Genomic DNA, 19,226 nt, shown 5'->3' on the forward strand with positions numbered 1-19,226 from the left:
TTACATAGTATTTGGGGTTGAATAAAGACATACGTCCATCAAGTCCAACCCATATAGGTCCACGCATCATCTCATTCTTAGGGATACTGGTATCCCTGGATATTACGGTCCCTCAAGAAATTGTCCAAACGTTTCTTGAACAAATCTACACTCTTGGCTGAAATCACTGCCGATGGCAGTGAGTTCCAGACCTTAACCGCTCTTACTGTAAAGAACCCTCTTCGCCCATTGTGCTGGAATTTTTTCTCCACCAACTTTAGGTGGTGGCCTCTAGTCTTTGTAATGGAGTTAATCTCAAACCGTTGGTTGCCAATGTTGCTGTCACCATTGAACATCTTGTACATGAAAATCATATCCCCCCTTAATTCCAGCGTAAACATGTTTAAGGTCAGAACCCTTGTCTCATAGCTCTGGTCCTCCATTCCCCTAATTAGTTTTGTTGCCCTCCGCTGGACTCTCTCCAGTTCAAGGACATCCCTTCTCCAGATGTGGCCGAACCAACGATCTATATAGAGGTACAATTATAGACTTGTCCCTGCAATACATCCCCTTCTTAATACATGAAAAGACCCTGCTAGCTTTGTTTACCGCAGCTTGGCACTGCAAGCTACCAATATTATTGGTGTGTAGTCTCAAGTTATTAATTAATTTAGTATTTATAGCAGGTTTGTGGGTGCTGAGGGGTCTGCAATCTCATGTTCAGTTTCTATATCATTGTAAGACCATAAACTATCCCAGCTTCTGTACTTATTTATAAACTTAAGCTGGCCATACACCTATAGATTTTCTATAGTTTTGTTTTTTACAGCCAATGGTCAGATGGAAAAAGTGGAACAGATTCCTCCATCTACGCTAAACTGTGTGGATGGAGGAATCTACCGCTTGGCCAAGCTTCAGCATCCTGCTAGTTGGCCCCGCTTGCTGTCAAAATACCTGAACAATCTGATTGGATGCAGGCCTTGTTCAGGTATTTTGAGAGCCAGTGGGGCCAACTAGCAAGATACTGAAGCTTGGCCCAGTGGGAGATTCCTCAATCCACACAGTTTAGCGTAGATGGAGGAATCTGTTGCACTTTTTCCATCTGACCATATATGGGCTGATGGAAAAAAATCTATAGAAAATCTATAGTTATATGGCAAGCTTAATGTTTCGTTTACACTTGCCACTTGCGTTTTTATGCAGAGATCTGTCTGCAAAATCTGTCAGGGTAGTTGATTTGTCTATGCTTTTAGATGCTTACAATTATGTACGTTTATACGCATATGCGTTTAGACACATCTGTCCTTTGACCATTGAAACAGTCCATTGAAGTAGCCAATGAGATTTCAGCTAGTAAACGCGTCTTGCATTTACATGCGTTTTGGTGCTTTAGAAGTTAAAATGTATTCCTGTAGGCACCTGACTTCTATTTTTTTCTAAACGCGGCTAAACTGACTGCAGACTAAATGCACCCAGTGTAAATGTAGTCTAAGGCCTCATTCACACAGCATAGAGTGGGGCCGGACAGATCCGTGAGGCATGCACAGCCGTATTGGGCCATTCCTGGGAAGGACAGGTGCTGTGTGTGATTGTACGCAGCAGCCGTACGTCGTCGTACGCTCACCTGAGCTGCAAACCGTGCGGGTATCTGCACTCCGACACAGACAGGAGGGATCCTGTCTGAGCACGGACACCTGCATGGATGTGCAGCTCAGGTGAGCGTACGACAGCGCACGGGCCGCGTCCTCCCATACGGAAGAACAGGCTGCTGTGTACAATCACACGCAGCACCTGTCATTCTCGGGAACGGCCCGACGCGGCCGCTCACGTCGCACGGATCTGTGCGGCCCCACTCTACGCTGTGTGAATGAGGCCTAAGAGTTTTAACTATTTTAAACCTTCACGTAAGCTGGCCTTATACTTGATATTTTTTGTAATATAGCATTTTATAAACTTTCAACCACAGCAATCTGTCCATTGGTTTCAATTGTTTTCCAGTCTTAAGTAACCAAATGATAGAAACTGGTAGAAATACCTCCTGACACTGATAATCAATTCTTAACTCAATGTCCATTGCGTGAAATTGTTTAAAGCTGGAAAACAGATGCAACCGTGGATAGGAAAAAGTATGTGGCAGAAAACTCCAAAACTGCCCCCCCAAATAATGTAAAGAGTATGGTTAGAATGAACAGCTTGTAAGCTTCCATCTTCTGTATAGACTAATAGATTGTAAGCTTCTATATCTTCTACTTTCTGTAGCATTCTTTTATAACCTTATCTGTAAACTCCTTACTTTTTGTATCATTTATACCTTGAAGGACAACTTCACATTTGTTGTAAAAATCAGTGTTGTAATGACCCTGACAACTATGTTTAAAGCCCATTTCCATCTTTGTAAGTGATTTGTATTTATTGTGTTAATGTAGAGGTGCAGGGATGATGTATATGTGTGCACTTTGTTTACATCATATACAGTGTGTTCCAGTGCAGTTAGCTGTTGGAACGCACTGTATCGCATCCCCGCCGGCTCCCTGCGTTCAGGGGTGGGAGGGGGCGTGGTGGTGCAATGAAGTCAATGGCACCGCAGCCATGCCCCTACCCACAGTACGGTCGCCCGCATCAGAATGCGTGGCACATCAATGCCTGTGTTCCGGTCCAGTGCGATCTGAAAAAATAGTGCATGCAACACTGGACTGGAACACAGGCATTAATGTGCCACGTGCTCTGGTGCAAGCAGGGGGCATGGCTGCTGTTCAATGCACCTCCACGCCCCCTCTCGCCCCTGAAAGCAATGAGCCGGCCGGGATGCGATACATTGCATTGCAGCAGCTAACCGCGCTGGAACACACTGTATATAGTGCAAACAAGCCCTTAAGGGCCGGTTCACACCACAAAATCAGCGTTCCAGTGTGTTCGGCCTCTGCAATGCACTGGAACGAAACCCGGCCAGCTCACTTTGTTTTGGGGCGGGAGGGGGTCATGGCTGTGCATTGAACTCAATGGCACCACAGCCAGCTTCTTTGGGGGTCTCTAGGTGACATTAGGGGTCTTGGAGACCCCTGATGTCTCCATAAAGAGGACCTGTCACATCTCTTTGCTATCACATAGGGGGGTTTCTTAGCCCCCATGTGATAACAATAAAGTTAAGTGAAAAAACAAATAGTAAAAAAAATGTAAGTTGCAAAAAAAATTAAAGTCACACATGAAAAAGAATAACATTTACATTTTTTTTTAAAGTCCCCATCTATACATACACGCATGCAAAAATGCGTCGGGTGCGTATATGTGCGAAAATGACTATTGCGGCCATTACGCCGCACATGTTACATATCGCCGCGAACGTCGCAGTGAGAGCAATCATTTTAGGGCCATTAATCAACGATAACACTAAACTGATGAGCGGTAAAAGCTTTTAAAGCATCGCCTATGGTCAATATCAGATATGGTAGTTTTGTGCGATTTTGCGCGGTGTGCGCAATTTTAAAGCTTGACATATTTGGTGTCTATTTACCCAACGTGACCCCGTCTTTTATATTTTACCAAAAAATTGGGTAACAATAATTGTATTATAACATAATGTAAAAATAAAATAAAAATGTCAGTAATTTTTCCTTAATATAGTAAAAAAATAAAAACCCCAGTGGTGATTAAATACCACCGAACGAAAGCTCTATCTGTCCCCCCAAAAATGGTATAAAATTCATTTCAGTACAGCGTTGCATGATGGAATAAATGTCAGTCAAAGTACTGCAGCGCTAAATACTGAAAAATGGCCTGGCCAGGAAGGGGGTGTAAACACCTGGTCTTCAAGTGGTTAAACATTGAAGACCATTAGGTCTTCATTGCTTAAGGAAGTAATTTCCCTGTCACTTCTGCCAAACTGTAGTGCTACAGGCCAATTACCTATCCAAGCAAAAGTGTTGTAGCTTTAATTTTTTTAGTAAGACATCGTCCTGTAACTTCTATATGCATTTAGGCCTGTTGGTGCTTTGTGCAAACATACTTTTCTTCATTGAAATTGAGAAAAAGAAATGCCTGTTTTCTGCCTAAAAGAGAAATAAATGTTGTGTAAATCTATCTCATTGCGAGGAAGTGTACAATTAAATCACCAGTCTATACAGCACAAGTGTGTGGATATGCACTGACTTCCACAATATAACAAGCAAGTGTATTGTCACATCAAATAAAATATTATGATTCCAAACACGTTATGAAAACTGAATGCTGTTAATAGTTAATTTACCTACTGTTGTGTATGCTCCTTATTTAATCCTAATATGTTGAGCATGTTTGTACCTCTGGGCTGCTGAGAGTGATGTGGGGAATTTAGAGGGGGTTTCCCCCTTTCTCTGTATTGCTTGCGGCTGGAATGCTCCATGACCAGTCCATTTTATGGATTACTGGTATACCTTACTGGGGATCTTTCCTCGATACCATGGTTGGTCTGGAGGGGGGCCTTGTTGTGTCCCAGGGGGTAGGGGAGGCCTGGTACCATTGTAATTTGGCTGTACCTTGCTCTTTTGTGGGTATATATTGCCTATAGCTTGGGTTTGCGCATGGTCATTGGCTTGCACTCCCGCACATACCCACGCTAAGACCTTGGGTTGCTCTGTCGCCCTGATCAAGGGACGCTGCATGGTCCCAAAACGTTGGCTATTTGACACATGTGACGTGGTGTTTCTAATAAATGAACATGAAGATTTAAATAATATTTCCTGTGTGCTGGTGATCATCCATTTTCCTACCTTGGGTTGGGGACATGGACCCATGAGCTGCTGTGGCTATCCATTCTCCCAGAAAGGCTTTTTCCTCACCTGGCCTTCCCTTTCATTCATTTTCAGGGAGGTTGGGTGTCGAATTTGGACCTTTTTGGGTCGTGTCACTTAGTGGAGTTTTTTTTTCTTGACTGTGTCTGCTTCTTACTGAGTTTTCTATTTCCTGCTTCTCTAATGTTCCCTTTTTTGTCCCCTTTTTTTCTTGTGTGCTCTTTCTTCCTTCCCCTGTTCTTTTTATTGGGCTTGCTTCTTCTTCCTTTTTCTTTTCTTACCCTTTCCTCCTTCCCTTTCTGTGTTGGTCCTGTTTCTGGTACGCTCTACGTGCTAGGGGAGGGGTGCTGGTTGACCCATCCTCCTCTCCCCTTTTTTCTGACTGAGGGGTTGTTTTGCCTAATCTCTAGGGATGTCTAAAGTCCGCATAGTTTCCCTCAACACTAAGGGATTGAACTCCCCCGAGAAAAGAACATGTGTCCTGAACGAGTTGTGGCGCCTCTGAGCCCATGTTGCTTTTATAGAGGAAACACATTTTCAAACGTCTAAATCTACAAAGTTGCCTAATTTTAGATTTCCGGTGGGTTACCATTGTTCTACTCCGAACTCCAAGACAAAGTGGGTCAGCATTTTGTTGTCCAGGGCAGTTAATTGGACTCTAAAGGGCCAACATGTCAACCCACATGGCCGCTTTTTGTTTCTGATTGGAGACTTGAATGGTAGACGGGTGACGCTGGCTGCGATATAATTGTTTGCCTACTCAGAGAATTTCAGGAGGGGGTTTTGATTTCTGGGGGTGATCTAAACCTTTGTTTAGACCCACTTATAGATGCCTCCTGCTCCACACAACACCTTTCTTATTCCGCACTCAGAAGGATCAAATGGGCCTTGTAGTCACTGCATTTGGTTGACACTCTTTTGATAAAGACTATACCTTCTTTTCCATCCCCCACCAATCTTATACCCGTATAGATTACTTCATGCTTTCCCACGACGCTCTTCCTTATGCTGTCTTTCCTAGTGCTGGGAGGTGGAGGCTTAAAGGAGAACTATGGGGTCAGGGCTTTTCCCCATAGTTCTCCTAAGGGTAATGGGAGGACACAAACTAGCGTCTTCCCGTCACCCAAAGCTCAGTATACCACAAGCTGCAGCCGGAACGGATCCTGACAATTCTGTCTGAATTCACCCAGCTGCGTGAGTGATAGCTGGCTCTGCCTGTCTAGAGGCAGAGCCAGCTGTACACGGCCCCTCCCCTGACTGTTCCACCAGTCAGCGATGGAGGATCGGACAGGGGAGGGGGGGAATCCCTGCAGGGAGCTGTGACTGACAGTCATGCCTCTCTGCAGGGATAGATCAAGAAGTGAGCGAGCGATGGTATGTGTTCGCTCACTTCCCGATCTACTGAGCTGAAAATCACTCGCCTCATAATTCTCCTTTAATGATTCCCTCTTGCAGGAAAGACCTTATCACTCTCCAAGGAGAAATCGAAGTCTACTTTGCAAATAATCAGATATCTACACTAAGCTCCGCTGGTGGTTAGGGAAGCCCAAAAATGTGTGATTAGGGAACATCTTATTTGGCGGAGTGCCTGTCTCGAACATTCCAGGCTTGCATGTACTACTCAACTCCTGTCCCAGATTTCCTACCTGGAGGCGCACTACAAATGGTTTCTTGCCCAATCTCATGCTTCAGAACTATGGATCCTACGTGAGGAACTTTCCTCTTTGCCCCTTTATAAGACCAAGGCCAAACTGGTGTTGGGTTGTTGTTCGTTCTACGAATTTGAAAAGAAGTCCGGGAAATGCCTTGCTAGATCCTTGCTAGAGGAGTCCCTTAGGACGTATATCCCTTGTATATCTCGAGAGGTGGGTGGCAGGGCAGTCAAATAATTCGAACAAAGCATGTTTTTGCTCTAATTATGAATCTTTGTACAATGTGCCTGCCCAGTCCAGTGGTCCTGGTTCTCAGTCTAGGCAACATTCATTCCATAGAATCCTATCTGAAGAAGTCTAGTCTCCCTAGACTTAATACTGATCATGTGGCAGCCTTGGAGGCACCGCTGACAGTAGATGAGTTTCTGATGGTGGTGAAGTCTCTCAAACCAGGTAAGTTTTCTGGACCAGATGGCTATATGGCCGCGTACTATAAAACGTATGCCCCTCTCTTGGCACCTCACTTTGTTGCACCTTTTAATTCCATCTTGGATGTGCACTCTCTTCCTTCTGATGCTCTGCGTTCCCATATCATGGTGATTCCTAAGGAGGGTAAGGATCTCTCGGCTTGTGCCATCTACAGACTGCAATGCTCGAGGAATGGGGGCTGATGAGTTTTATAGATCAAAGCCACGGATGTCTGCCAATCACAAGTACAAATAGTAATTTTTACTCAAGTTCCCCTCAAGCCTGTGGAAATCACTTAAGCACAGATGAGGCTATCATAAGGGTGAACAGTCAATAAGGCAGAACGGTAGTAAAAACAAGTAACTATAGTAAGAGCTCTCTGAATACACTGTAGCAGCTTGAAGTGTCTTTGCTTTAGAGAGTTAATGTCCAGGAACAGGTGTAGTTAGATATCGCCCGTAAGCATGGCAGTTGATTACATAGAGTCAATGAATAGAGAAAGTTTTAGTGAAACAAAACTCTACACTTTGTGAAACAATTAATGTTCATTGCATTTGGTATTGAATAAGGTGATACTTGCAGTCAGTAGGCTCAGGTGTGTAGTGTCTTGAGCAGGTAGTGAAATCCTGGATGAATCCCAGAGTAGTAGTGCTTAGCTGAAAGTCCTGGAGGCTGTGCAGCAGGTGGTTGCTAATGGCAACTGAAGAGATCAGGAGGAGCATGCAGGTGAATACAGCAATGAGGCGAGAGTTGGTGGAACAAATGATCCACAGGTGGTATGGAAGGTGTAATGCTCAGGGTTAGTAGCAGGGTATGAGGAGGTTCAGCAGTAGCAGGGATGCTGACTAAGCACATGGAGGCAGAGTCTCTATGTCCAGCGTCTGCATTTGTTGCACGAACGCCGGACAAGTAAACCTTGTGGTTTTAATCAGCAAGGAAGGAGGAGAGTTGTGACGTCGTCAGCAAGGGGGCGGAGACAGCTGCCCGGACACAGACCCATTTCCCTCCTCAATCTGGACCTAAAAAATGTTTCCAAGATCGTGATGATTAGGATACTGCCTCTTTTACAGACTGTCATTCATCAAGATCAAGTGGGCTCCATGCCACACAGAGAAGTGAAGGACAATACCACCCATGTGCTCAACATTATCCATCTACCTCACTCAAGAGGCCTCTTCTTGGGTTTGATCTCTACAGATGCAGAGAAAGCATTCGATAGAGTTGACTTTACTTTGATACTAGTATGTGCGCCTGGTTGAATGCCACCTACTCCTCTCCAACGGCGACGATTCGGGTCAATGAGGCTTTGCCCCTTCTTTCCTCTGACTAACGGGATGAGACAGGGCTGTCCGCTTTTTGCCATTGATTTTTATCTTGTCCCTAGAATCGCTCCTACGTAGAATTCAGGCTAATCCCAATAGTCAGGTTCTTCGTTTAGGGACTGACCACGATAAAGTTTCGGCGTTTGCGTACGGCCTCCTGTTTTTCGTTTCGTCCCCTGAAACAACTTTTCCAGATCTCCTTCGGGAATTCGCTCTCTTTGGCGAGTTATCTAACTTTAACCCCTTAGTGACCAGTGATGTCCATAGTACATCACTGGCACCGGGCCCGTTTAAATGGACTCCTGGAGGCTAAAGACGCCGGGACTCTGTTTACAATTGTAAAGCCGACTGTCGGCTTAACAATAGAAGCGACCAGGCGACTCAGCTGTTGCTCGATCGCTTCTCCGGGCTGGTAAACGGGCAGCCCTACCTGCTCAACACCCCCGCCGTGTTTCCTGGGCTCCGCTGCCCCTCCTTCGGGCCCGGGACCAGCTTCTCTGGTATCGGGGGGAAGCTGGGGAGGATATCGGCGAACGTCTGTTCACCGATCCCCCCTCCCCGTACCATGGGACCAGGAGCGATGCAGATTAAATCACTTCCGGTCCCATACCCGTCAGTGCTGGGCTCCTGAAGCCCACCAATAAGCTATTGAAATGCGATCTGCACTTTAATAGCATATTTAAAGTGTAAAGGTTATTTTGGACCCCCAGCATCACCTTAAAGAGTACCTGTCACTGCCAATCTGCTATCACATGGGGGGCTTCGTAAGACCCCTATGTGATAGCAATTAAAGTAAAGTTAAAAAAATAACAGTTTTTAAAATAATATTAAATGAAATAAAAAATGTTCACGTAAACGCGCGTCGGGTGCGCCTACGTATGAAAACGACGATTGCGCTACATATGTTGGGTATTGCCAAGCATGCCGGAGTGAGAGCAATAATTCTATGGCCAATATTTATGCATATCTCTAAACTGTCGGGGCTTTTAAAGCGTCATCTATGGACTTTTTGGGGTACTGAATTTTGTTGCAGTTTCACGGACGCATACAATTTTTACCTGGGCATGTTGGATATCTATTTACTCGTTGTAACCTCATCTTTTATATTTTCTTTAAAAAATGGGTTTTTTTTAATTGTGTTTTGGGGCATTTAGGGGCATTTTTCACCCCATTTTTTGGGGTTTGATAATACATTGCGCTAATATTGTGCAACGTAAACATTTGAAACTGCCAACAGTTTATTCTACAGGGTCTTGGCTTTCACAAAATATTTAATGTGTGGAGGTTTGGAGTAATTTGCAGGCCTAAAATGTGGATTATAACATGGGTACAAAAAAGAAAAACAGGCCTCGGTCACTAAGGGGTTAAAATAAATTTTCACAAATCTAAGGCGCTCAACATCTCTCTGCCCCTGCATAGGCTTCTGGGTCTAATGTCTGCTTTTCCATTTAAATGGGCTAAGGACTATATTTCTGATCTAGGTACTCTTATTACGCTGACCGTTTCCGGGATCGTTTCAGCTAACTTTAAACCTCTAATGTCCAGAGTGAAATCAGACCTCTTGAAATGGCATAATCCTTCCCATTCTTGGTTCGGCAAGAATGCCGTTCTGAAAATTAATGACTTCCCTAAGATATTATATCTTTTCCAGACTCTTCCCATCTTCATACCGACTTCCTTTCTCTGAGCGCTACGCCGGGAGATTCTTCAGTTTGTCTGGGCTCATTCTTCCTCTCGACTTTCACACAAATTGCTTGTGGTTCCCAAGTCTCTTCGTGGGATGGGGTTCCCAGACCCTATCCTCTATCATAAAGCAACCAATTTGGCCAGAATCTTATAATGGAGCAGAAATCATGATCTCAAACAATCGATTGCGTTGGAGCAGGCTTCTTCGAGTGTGCCATTGCGAGGGGCTCCCTGGTTGGAGCCTTCACGCTGTAAATTATTGTGAAGCTGTCCCTTAATTGGTCCCTCCTTGAAGATCTTTGCAGGATTTACGGGAGCTTCTGCTCCTGGTCAGGGGCCGTCTTTGATGTCCCCAGTGGTGGGTCATTTGGAGTTTGCTCCTGGGAGGATTGATACCCACTTTTCTTAAACATGGCAAGTTCAGACTGTGTAAATTTGTTTCAAAAGGTAGACTGAGGGATGCTTCTACTCTGCGTTCTCTGGTGGTCCCGCTGCTGGATGACTGGAGGTTGTGCCAACTCATGCACTTTCTAATGTCTTGGGTGCCTAGGGTTTGGTCTCTAGCTCCTTTGATATGGTTTGATCGCCTTTGTCTTCAGAAAGACCCTGTGCCTCTCCCTGATGTATTCAACCGGAGGAAGGTTTCTTTCCCCCTCCCCCCTTTTTTGGAAAGTGGGAACAAGATTTGAATCTTTTTCTTACGTCAGAACATTTTACTTATTATGCCTCCATCTCCAGCAGAATACAGGAAAATAGCTATAAGCTTCACTCTTGTTGTTACGATTGCGAAGATAGAGCATATGGAGAACCTCACTGCCTCTTTGAACAACTGCGAGGAAGAGTTCAATTGCACATGTTTTTTTTGGCATGACTATGCCCTTCCTCGGGAATACGATTTGGCCTCACAAAAGTCTACCGCTTGAGGGTGGTGGGGGGATTAGCTGCTCTCCCTCGCTGGCATTTTTCTTTCTTTTTTTCCCCTAGGTTTTTGTCTTTCTGTCTGGTCACTTGCACTTTTCCTATATCTTCTTTCTTCTTTTTGCTTCTACTGTCATGTTTGACTAACTTTTGTATGTCTGAGTTATGCTGAAGTATATAAAAACAACAAAAGTTCTGTCTCAAGAGGCGGGATAACAGCTCTTTACTCCGGATGTACACTTGTATTGGTCTATATTGCTTTGAAATTTTAGCATTACTTTGCCTGTTATGGTGTCTCAACAAGTTGGCTGTACAACCTTGAGTTTGTATAATGTTCTATTCATTTGTATTGTACATTGTATGACTTGCGTTTTCAAGATTATAAATAAAGAATTATAAAAAACAAAAACAAAAAAACTGAATTATATAATCTTAAAAAAGTCTGTGTCTTCATCCAAAACACCACGTGTTCTAAAACCACTCTGCGTGCTGTGATCACTCTCTTTCCACACCCGTGAATTTTCCAGCTCCACACCAAATAGCCTCTCTCCCCCTTAGCAGACCTACCAAGAGGTCTCGTAAGCCGTTCCCTTTTTGTTCTCGGGTAAGGCACCGTCTCTGAGAACTAAAAGGGAACGGCTTACGGAGACCTCTTGGAAGGTCTATTAAGGAGGTGAGAGGCTATTTGGCGTCTAGCTGGAAAATTCACAAGTGTGGGAAAAGAAAGTGATCACAGCTCGCAGAGTGGTTTTAGAACACAAGCTTGATGTTTTGTTTTGGATGAAGACAGACTGTTTGAAGATTATATAATTCCTTTTTCACAACGGGATTGAACTGGATTTATAACATTTTATTTGATGTGACAATACACTTGCTTGTTATATTGTGGAGGTCGGTGCATATACACACACTTGTTTGATATAGACTGGTGATTTAATTGTACACTTCCTCACAATGAGATAGATTTACACAACCTTTATTTGAAATTAATTTGATGTGATTGTTCAATTGCTATGGTATAGAAGTTATCATACACTGTATTTATATTTATCATACTTTGATATTTGCAGCCAGGGATTGGCCTGACAATGCATGGGGCCCCCGGGCAATATGAGATTATGGGGGCCCCTTGTGCTCCACCCTTATACAAGCCCCACCCACAAGCCCCACTCATGTATACATTCATGTGTTACAGAAATTATTTTTCCACACTATTTTCAAAATAGCAGGTCCATTCACTAAAAGGTAAATTGCGGGGGGAATTGGTAGGAGAATTTAAAAAATCTAGAGCAAGCTAAATGGCAGAATGTTTTTAATTTGGTGATTTTGACCTAGATTCTTCAATTTTGACAATTATCCTGGGTGAATTGTAGGAGAATTAGTAGGAAAATTGCCAGGGAACTAAATAATCTAGGACCGGAGCAGGGGGTTTGGGCGCATATTGCACGTGAGGTTTGCAAACTTCCGCCCCCCAGCTCCAGTGTGTGCGGTAAGGCCCCCAAATGGTCAGTCAGCCCATGAACAGAATCAATGCATGGCAAACCTAAAACCAGCACCAATGCAAAGCAGACCTTAGACCAGAACCAATGAGTGGCAGACTACAGGCTAGAACCAAAGCATGGCAGACCTTAGACCAGCACCAGTGCACAGCAGATCTCAGACCAAAACCAATGCATGGCAGACCTCAGATCACCCCCAATGTATGGCAAACCTCAGACCAGAACTCATGCATAGCAGACCACAGACCGGAACCAATGCATGGCAGACCTCAGACTAGAACCAATGCATGACAGACTGCAAAGCAGAGCCAATACACGGCAAACCTCAAACCAGAACCAATGCACAGCAGATCTCAGACCAGAACCAATGCACAGCAGATCTCAGACCAGAACCAATGCACAGCAGACCTCAGGCCAGAACCAATGCATTGCAGATTGCAGACCAGAAACAATACACGGCAGGCCTCAGAATCCTGACTCCTGTCAGCACGACTCCTGTACTGACTCAATGGAACTTTCCCAGCTCACACTGTTACCTTGCCTACTGATAAAAGGAAGCTAATTTAAAGGAGAACTATGAGGTGAGTGATTTACACTCATCCCCATAGTTGGAGCCGACGTGTGACATTGAAACTTTCACATGTCGGCTCTATTGATCGGGCAGTGAACAAAACATACTGCTGTTCATTCACTTCTCAATCATCTCACTGTCAGTCACCACTCCCCACAGGGATTCCCCCCTTCCCCTACTACTACTCAATCGCACCTACTGTTCGTTTTGATGCGCAAGGTGCGTTGCGCTGCCATTCATTTGAAGTCTTCCAATTATTTTGACACGTGAGGCTTCCCTGAAGAAGTCCCATATTAGGGATCCTGCTGGGAGCTTCACTCTTTCTATCGGTCCTGAAGATCACTATCACTGCATCTAAAAGGAAGTGAAAATCCAAACTTTTGAGCTGACACCAGAACAGGAAGTTCTGCAAAGGAAAAGTCTTCAAGTTATTGCAGTGACAACTGTCTAAGCCCTCATTCACACCAAGTGACATAAAATATTCTCGTTTTGTGTAGCACATTTGTGCACTTTTGTTTTGCGCGTTTAACATGTGTATATTAAGTTGCGTGTTTTTGTGAGTAGATTGTGAAACATTGATGTAAATGGGAAAACGGGCATTATACACACGTAAAAACTTACAAGAACGCACAAAGCTTAAGTCTATGGGGTCAAGAAGTGCAGAATCAGCCAAAAAGAAGCTAATGTGCTTTTTTTCCAGCGATAGTTGTGAACATGGCCAAATAAAAGAATAGAGGTTTTTTTTGGGGGGGGGGGAGGGAAGGGGGCATTTTTTGAGCATTTTGTGGGCAGAAAAAGCACTACAAAACGCTTACCGTGAATGAGGGCTAAAAGACAATTTCCCTTATGAGATATTTCATACCAGCCCCACTGCGTTCCGGCCTGATTCGGTGCCGAAATGCGCTGGATTGCATCCCGGCCGGCTCACTGGGTTTTGGGGCACTAGGGGGGCGTGGTGGTGCATTCATGTCAATGGCACCACAGCCACGCCCACCCCAGGCCGCAGTTCAATCGCCCGCACTGGAACACGTGACTTATCAATGCCTGTGTTCCGGTCCGATAAAAAAAAATAGTGCACTGCACCGGGATGCAAGCATTGATGTGCCATGCATTCCGGTGCGGGTAATCGCACTGTGGCCCTCTCCCACCCCAGAACGCAATGAGCCGGCCAGGATGTGATCCAATGCGTTCCAGCCCCGAATTGGGCTGGAACGCACTGGGGCTGGTGTGACCTAGCCCTACTTCCTGTTGTGTCTGCAGGATGGAAAGTGAAGGAAAATCTCCATTTGAATTAGTATGGAATAATGTGCAGCTGTATGCTGCAAGGTGATTTCCTCATTGGCTAACGTTTGTGCAGCTCACCAATTAATTTGAGGCAAGTCATACAGAGATCTGCCCTCGGATAGGCTCATTTTTATTTTTAAACCTCTCTCTTTGACAAGGCAAGCTGTGATTCTGAGGAAGGGGGCATGCCCCTGAAACGCGTAAATCCAGCCTTAAAGCAGACGGTGGCACTAGATTGCATGTAATCCACCTTAAGTGGTGAGCTTAAGGTGGAGCTTCTGACGTCACTGCAGAGTATGGCGATGTGACCGGAGGCAGCTTTTTAAACGCAGTTGGAGCAGAATATTCCTTAGACATTGATCTTGTGGTCTCTTATTGGCAAGCATGAGTTATATTTTACAATTGTGAGTATTTTTAACCGTTTTTATTATTCAAATAAAAATGATTTCACGCAAGGAAGTGGCGCTTTGTTGCTATTATCTTTTATAGATTTAAGCCATTCCCCAAACCATAATTTTTATATTTAAAAGATTATTAAAACGGTAAACACCAAATATTTAATCAAAATATGTGTTTTCTGAAAATACACTGGGAAACATTTATTACACAATAATAACAAATAAGTGATCTGCGCCACTAAATGTGCCATGGAAGCTACAAAGCACTTAAATCATAACATGTGTAATACATAAATAAACAACAATATATGTGCCGAGCTATTAAAAAGATAAAACTGTGTTATGAAATAATGTATACATCAAACAGGTACCATAAAAGGCACATGTAATCTCATCCACGTGCAAAATCTAGAGCTCAAATGGATACCAATCCTTAGTATATCAATAAATATAGTAAAATGCAGCAGAATTCAAAAGTGCAATCAAAACATACTATATGTATGAGTCTATCTAAACTATCACAGGGCACGAAATAAAGTGCAAAAAAGTTCAAAGGTGTAGTGAGTGAGTGGTGAGCTTAAGGTGGAGCTTCTGACGTCACTGCAGCTACAGCTGAATCTGCCCGGGAGGACGGATCGGTATCAGTGCATCTCCTCATTTATACTGTTGTGGAGTTTTTTTTCCCTGTAAGAGAGCATTTCATGTTACATGCCTATTTTTGATGGTTTTATGCGAGTACCTTTTTAATAATAAAGAATTGCTTATCTGGATGGTACGCGCTATGTTGCTTCTGTTTTTTCTTTTCTGGGTGTGTTGATTCCTGTGACTGTGTTTCGAGAGGATTTCTGTTTGAACGTTTAAAAGGGTTTCCCTCCCCTTTCTGAGAAGGGAAATGCGCAGTGAGACCTTCCCTGGGTGTTCATTACCAGGTGAGCACCCCTCTGCACTTGTGTGTTCACTGGGTCTATGTGGTGAAGGATTTGAAGAGACTTCTGATCAGTGGCTTCCTTATAGTATGGAAAAGGATTTCCACTTTTGGATCGGTGGCTCCATAATAGTGTTAAAAACGATTTTAACATGTGGATAATATTAGATGTGTGTTCACTACACCTTTGAACTTTTTTACACTTTATTTTGTCCCCTATGATTGTTGGGATAGATTCATACATATATTTATGTTTTGTTTGCACTTTTGAATTCTGTTGCACTTTACTATATTTAGTCATATATTAAGGATTTATATCCATTTGAGCTATAGATTTTGCACGTGGATAAGATCATGTGTGCCTCTTAAGGTACATGTTTGATTTATCCATTTTTTCATAACACAGTTTTATCTTTTTAATAGCTTTTTAATGGCTGAGCCGTGCTGAAAGCTGAAGCTGGCCGAGCGGCCGGCCATTGGCCGGCCGCTCACTGCTAACCAGGGACACTGATCTCCAAACAGCAAACTCTCCCTGGCGCCCCGCGAGTAGACCCCATAGAAAGTTTCAGTTTCATTATGCTCATTTGATTATCTTTTTTTTTAGATGTGCAAAAAAAATCATACATCCCTAAAATTAGTTTAAGATAAAAGAATCATCAAATAACAACCACAAATAAAAAGACAGCTTTTATAAATGTCCCCTATTATATTTTCCTTTTTTAAGAACTTTTCAATACAGTCCACTCAAACCTTGGCTTTGTCCAGTTTGGTCCCAGAGAGTCCCATAAATCAAGTTCATTTTCATCTAAACACTCTTTCAAAAAAGCCACCGCTTCTTCAGTTAGCATTGGACTCTCAATTCCAGCAGCCATATCCACGCCCCCAGAACTGTCCATGAGCTGTTTGCAGAAAGAAAATAGAACGTTTAAGGCTCAGGAGAGTAATAAAGTGTACATTAAAAAGTGTCATGTTTTGCCCGCTCCCAGTGACTCGCTAACAGGGGTGGGTTCCTCATTTAGCGGAGGAGGGGAGCACTTACTTTGGGCTGATAAAACACTTATGAAACAATAGTCACAATGTGTAATACCACTGCCTGCTACTGAAAGTTAGCTTCCTGAACACAAACACAGATACAAATCTTACATGCAATCTAGTGCACCCTAAAGCTGGTCATACACCTGTCAATTTCTTTTGTTCAACCCGCTGGCTGAACTGAAGAAATTAACGCAATTCCTCCATCAACAAACAGTGTGTCGATCGAAGGATCAGCACTGTTTACATTATATTCTGACAGGTGTGGCACCTGTCAGAATACCAGATCAGAGAGATTTTCCAGCCAGTTCCTTCGATCAGCTGACAGAGAAATGCCACCTGGAAGGGAGCTGATAGCCCCACACACTGTGCGAATTTTGGGCAGTACATTAAAAAAATTCCAAAATACGGCCAGTGTATAGGCACCTCAAGGGCTGTAAAGCAGGCAAGTGATTACCACAAATGTCTGCAATTCCTCAAGCTATCCTGCATGCTCAGGACCGGATTTACTCTCCCTGCTGCCCCAAGGCCAGGTTCCTCAATGCCAACCCCCCCCCACCCCCATGGAGAATGCCAACCGGATAGCGGGGGCGGCATGGTTAGTTTGAATTTTTTTAATGTTTCTTTAAACTTTTTTTATCACTTAATTTTTTTTATTTATTTATCTTGTCATCTTTTAATTTTTTATAATTTATAATTTTTTTTAACTTAACTTTATCGCTATCACACAGGAGCTAACAAGCCTCTGTGTGATAGCATTTGGAGGTGACAGGTTCTCTTTATTGACCGTCACCTCCAATACAGGAATTCTAGCATAGTACTGTGCTGGAATTCCTGTCACAGGTTAAAGGGGAAGGCATCTCTCCCCTCTCACTGTTTACATGGAGCGGCAGTGTTAGTTTGAACCCTGCTGCTCTGCTCCCCGCTCTCCATCCTGAAGCGGCCAGTGAGGAGAGATACTCGGCGGCGTCGGGAGGACAGAGCCAGGAGGACGGAGCCAGCGAGGAGAGAGGTAGGTGCGGGGGGAGGACGAACCGGCTGCAGTCTTATTATTATTATTACATAGTATTTATATAGCGTCAACAGTTTGCGCAGCGCTTTACAATGTAAGGAAGACATTACAATTACAATACAATAAGATCACTTGTAAAGAAACAAGTGGTTTTCCCGTTCTGCATTGAGCCCTGCTTGTGCAAAGCAGGGCTAAATGTAGAAAACAAATTACCGCCCGGCGCCAGGAACTGAATGTTCCAGACGTCGGGAGATTTCAAACCGCTGCCGCCACTCTGATCCCTGCCACCCCGAGGCCGGGCCTCGGTGGCCTTGTGGGGAATTCGGCCCTGTGCACGCTAGAATCTTTGTGTTACCACTTTCCTACTGCTCACACCCCTACACACACCAGACACACGACTCACAGTAGTCTGCCACCAGCTTCAATTCGTCAGCTGACTGGTCTGCTAGGAAACCATACACACACACGCACACACAGATGCCATCCTGGCAGATCTGTTAAATTGTACACACTGACGCTAATGTGCATGCAATCCACAATCACACAATGCAGACACTAGTAACAATGACCAATCTCTCCAGGAGTATAAATTCTTAGTTTAGTACACAGAAGACCATTTATTCATTTTATAGTTTAATATCCTTAGGTGGGCAGTGCATAAGAAATATGTACAAAAGTAAAAAGATAGACAATGGCATGCAAAAACTATAGTTATTGGCTATACAATAAAATAGGAAGAAAAAATAAATAGTTACCACTGGGCAGTATTAATCTGTAAACGCTGTGTCTTTGGATACACTCTGCCAGACGAATACAATGTTAATAATTCAGGCTACCCAATTTATTAGGATATGGATGTGAGACGGGCTCAAGCCCAGACTTTTATGGTATTTATTTTTGGTTTTTGGCCCATTAGTGCTAGTATTAGGTATGTAGAAGTGAATTGAATGAGAGATTGTACCTTTCTTTTTATTAGCATGTATCAGCATATATGTCATTTCCGGGGGTTTCTTCCGGTGGAAGTGATGTTGTTGATTTGGATATGCATTTGTATATAGAGTGGCAAAAAAAGTATGTTAACCCCTTGGAATTAACTGGTTTGCTGCCGCACTGTTGGCTGATAGTCTGCGGTGTAGTGGCTGTTTTATGCTGCGGAATACAATTTGCCATGCTGTGATTCATCTATATTGATTTTATCTGTTGATTTAATAAACATTTTTACCCTAATGAGCATTCTTTGTGTTTTAATGCTACAAATTCAGAGGGAAATTAAGGTTGGAGAGCTTAAGTTGAGGATGAGGTTGGAGGTTGGTTGGAGAGGATAAGGAAGAGGGTCCAGGCAAAGATGGAATCTCTGTAAATGGTGCGATCAGCTGTTACCTACGAGATCAAATTGGGATAACCAGATGCGCTATTGAGTTTGTCAAACAAAAAAGGTTCGGGCTACCTATAGAGTATAGGTAGTCCAAGGGTTAATTTAAAGATCGGGACAGACCAACATTTTTTTAAAATTTGTTCTTAGAAAAAGGATTTATTCATGTAAAATTGGGTAACAGACATGGCCAATTACTACTTACCAATTACTACTTTGATAAGTAGTAATTGGCCATGTCTGTTACCCAATTTTACATGAATAAATCCTTTTTCCAAGAACAAATTCAACAAAACTTTGGTCTGTCCCGATCTTTAAATGAACCCTTGGACTACCTATACT

At 43.5% G+C, this 19,226-nt stretch overlaps 1 protein-coding gene across 1 annotated transcript in view; it reads right to left on the reverse strand.

Moving 5' to 3' along the window:
- The window catches only part of LOC108798064 (epidermal growth factor receptor kinase substrate 8-like protein 1), a 305,359-nt gene that overhangs the window by 59,992 nt on the left and 226,141 nt on the right, over positions 1-19,226 (reverse strand). Inside the window, exon 14 of the mRNA XM_018569773.1 lies at positions 16,219-16,367. Coding sequence (XP_018425275.1) covers positions 16,219-16,367 — 149 coding nt within the window. The remainder of the gene's footprint in view (positions 1-16,218; positions 16,368-19,226) is intronic.

The sequence above is a fragment of the Nanorana parkeri genome, unplaced genomic scaffold (assembly GCF_000935625.1).
Source record: "Nanorana parkeri isolate BGI_ZX_2015 unplaced genomic scaffold, ASM93562v1 scaffold1393, whole genome shotgun sequence".
Lineage (NCBI taxonomy): Eukaryota > Metazoa > Chordata > Amphibia > Anura > Dicroglossidae > Nanorana > Nanorana parkeri.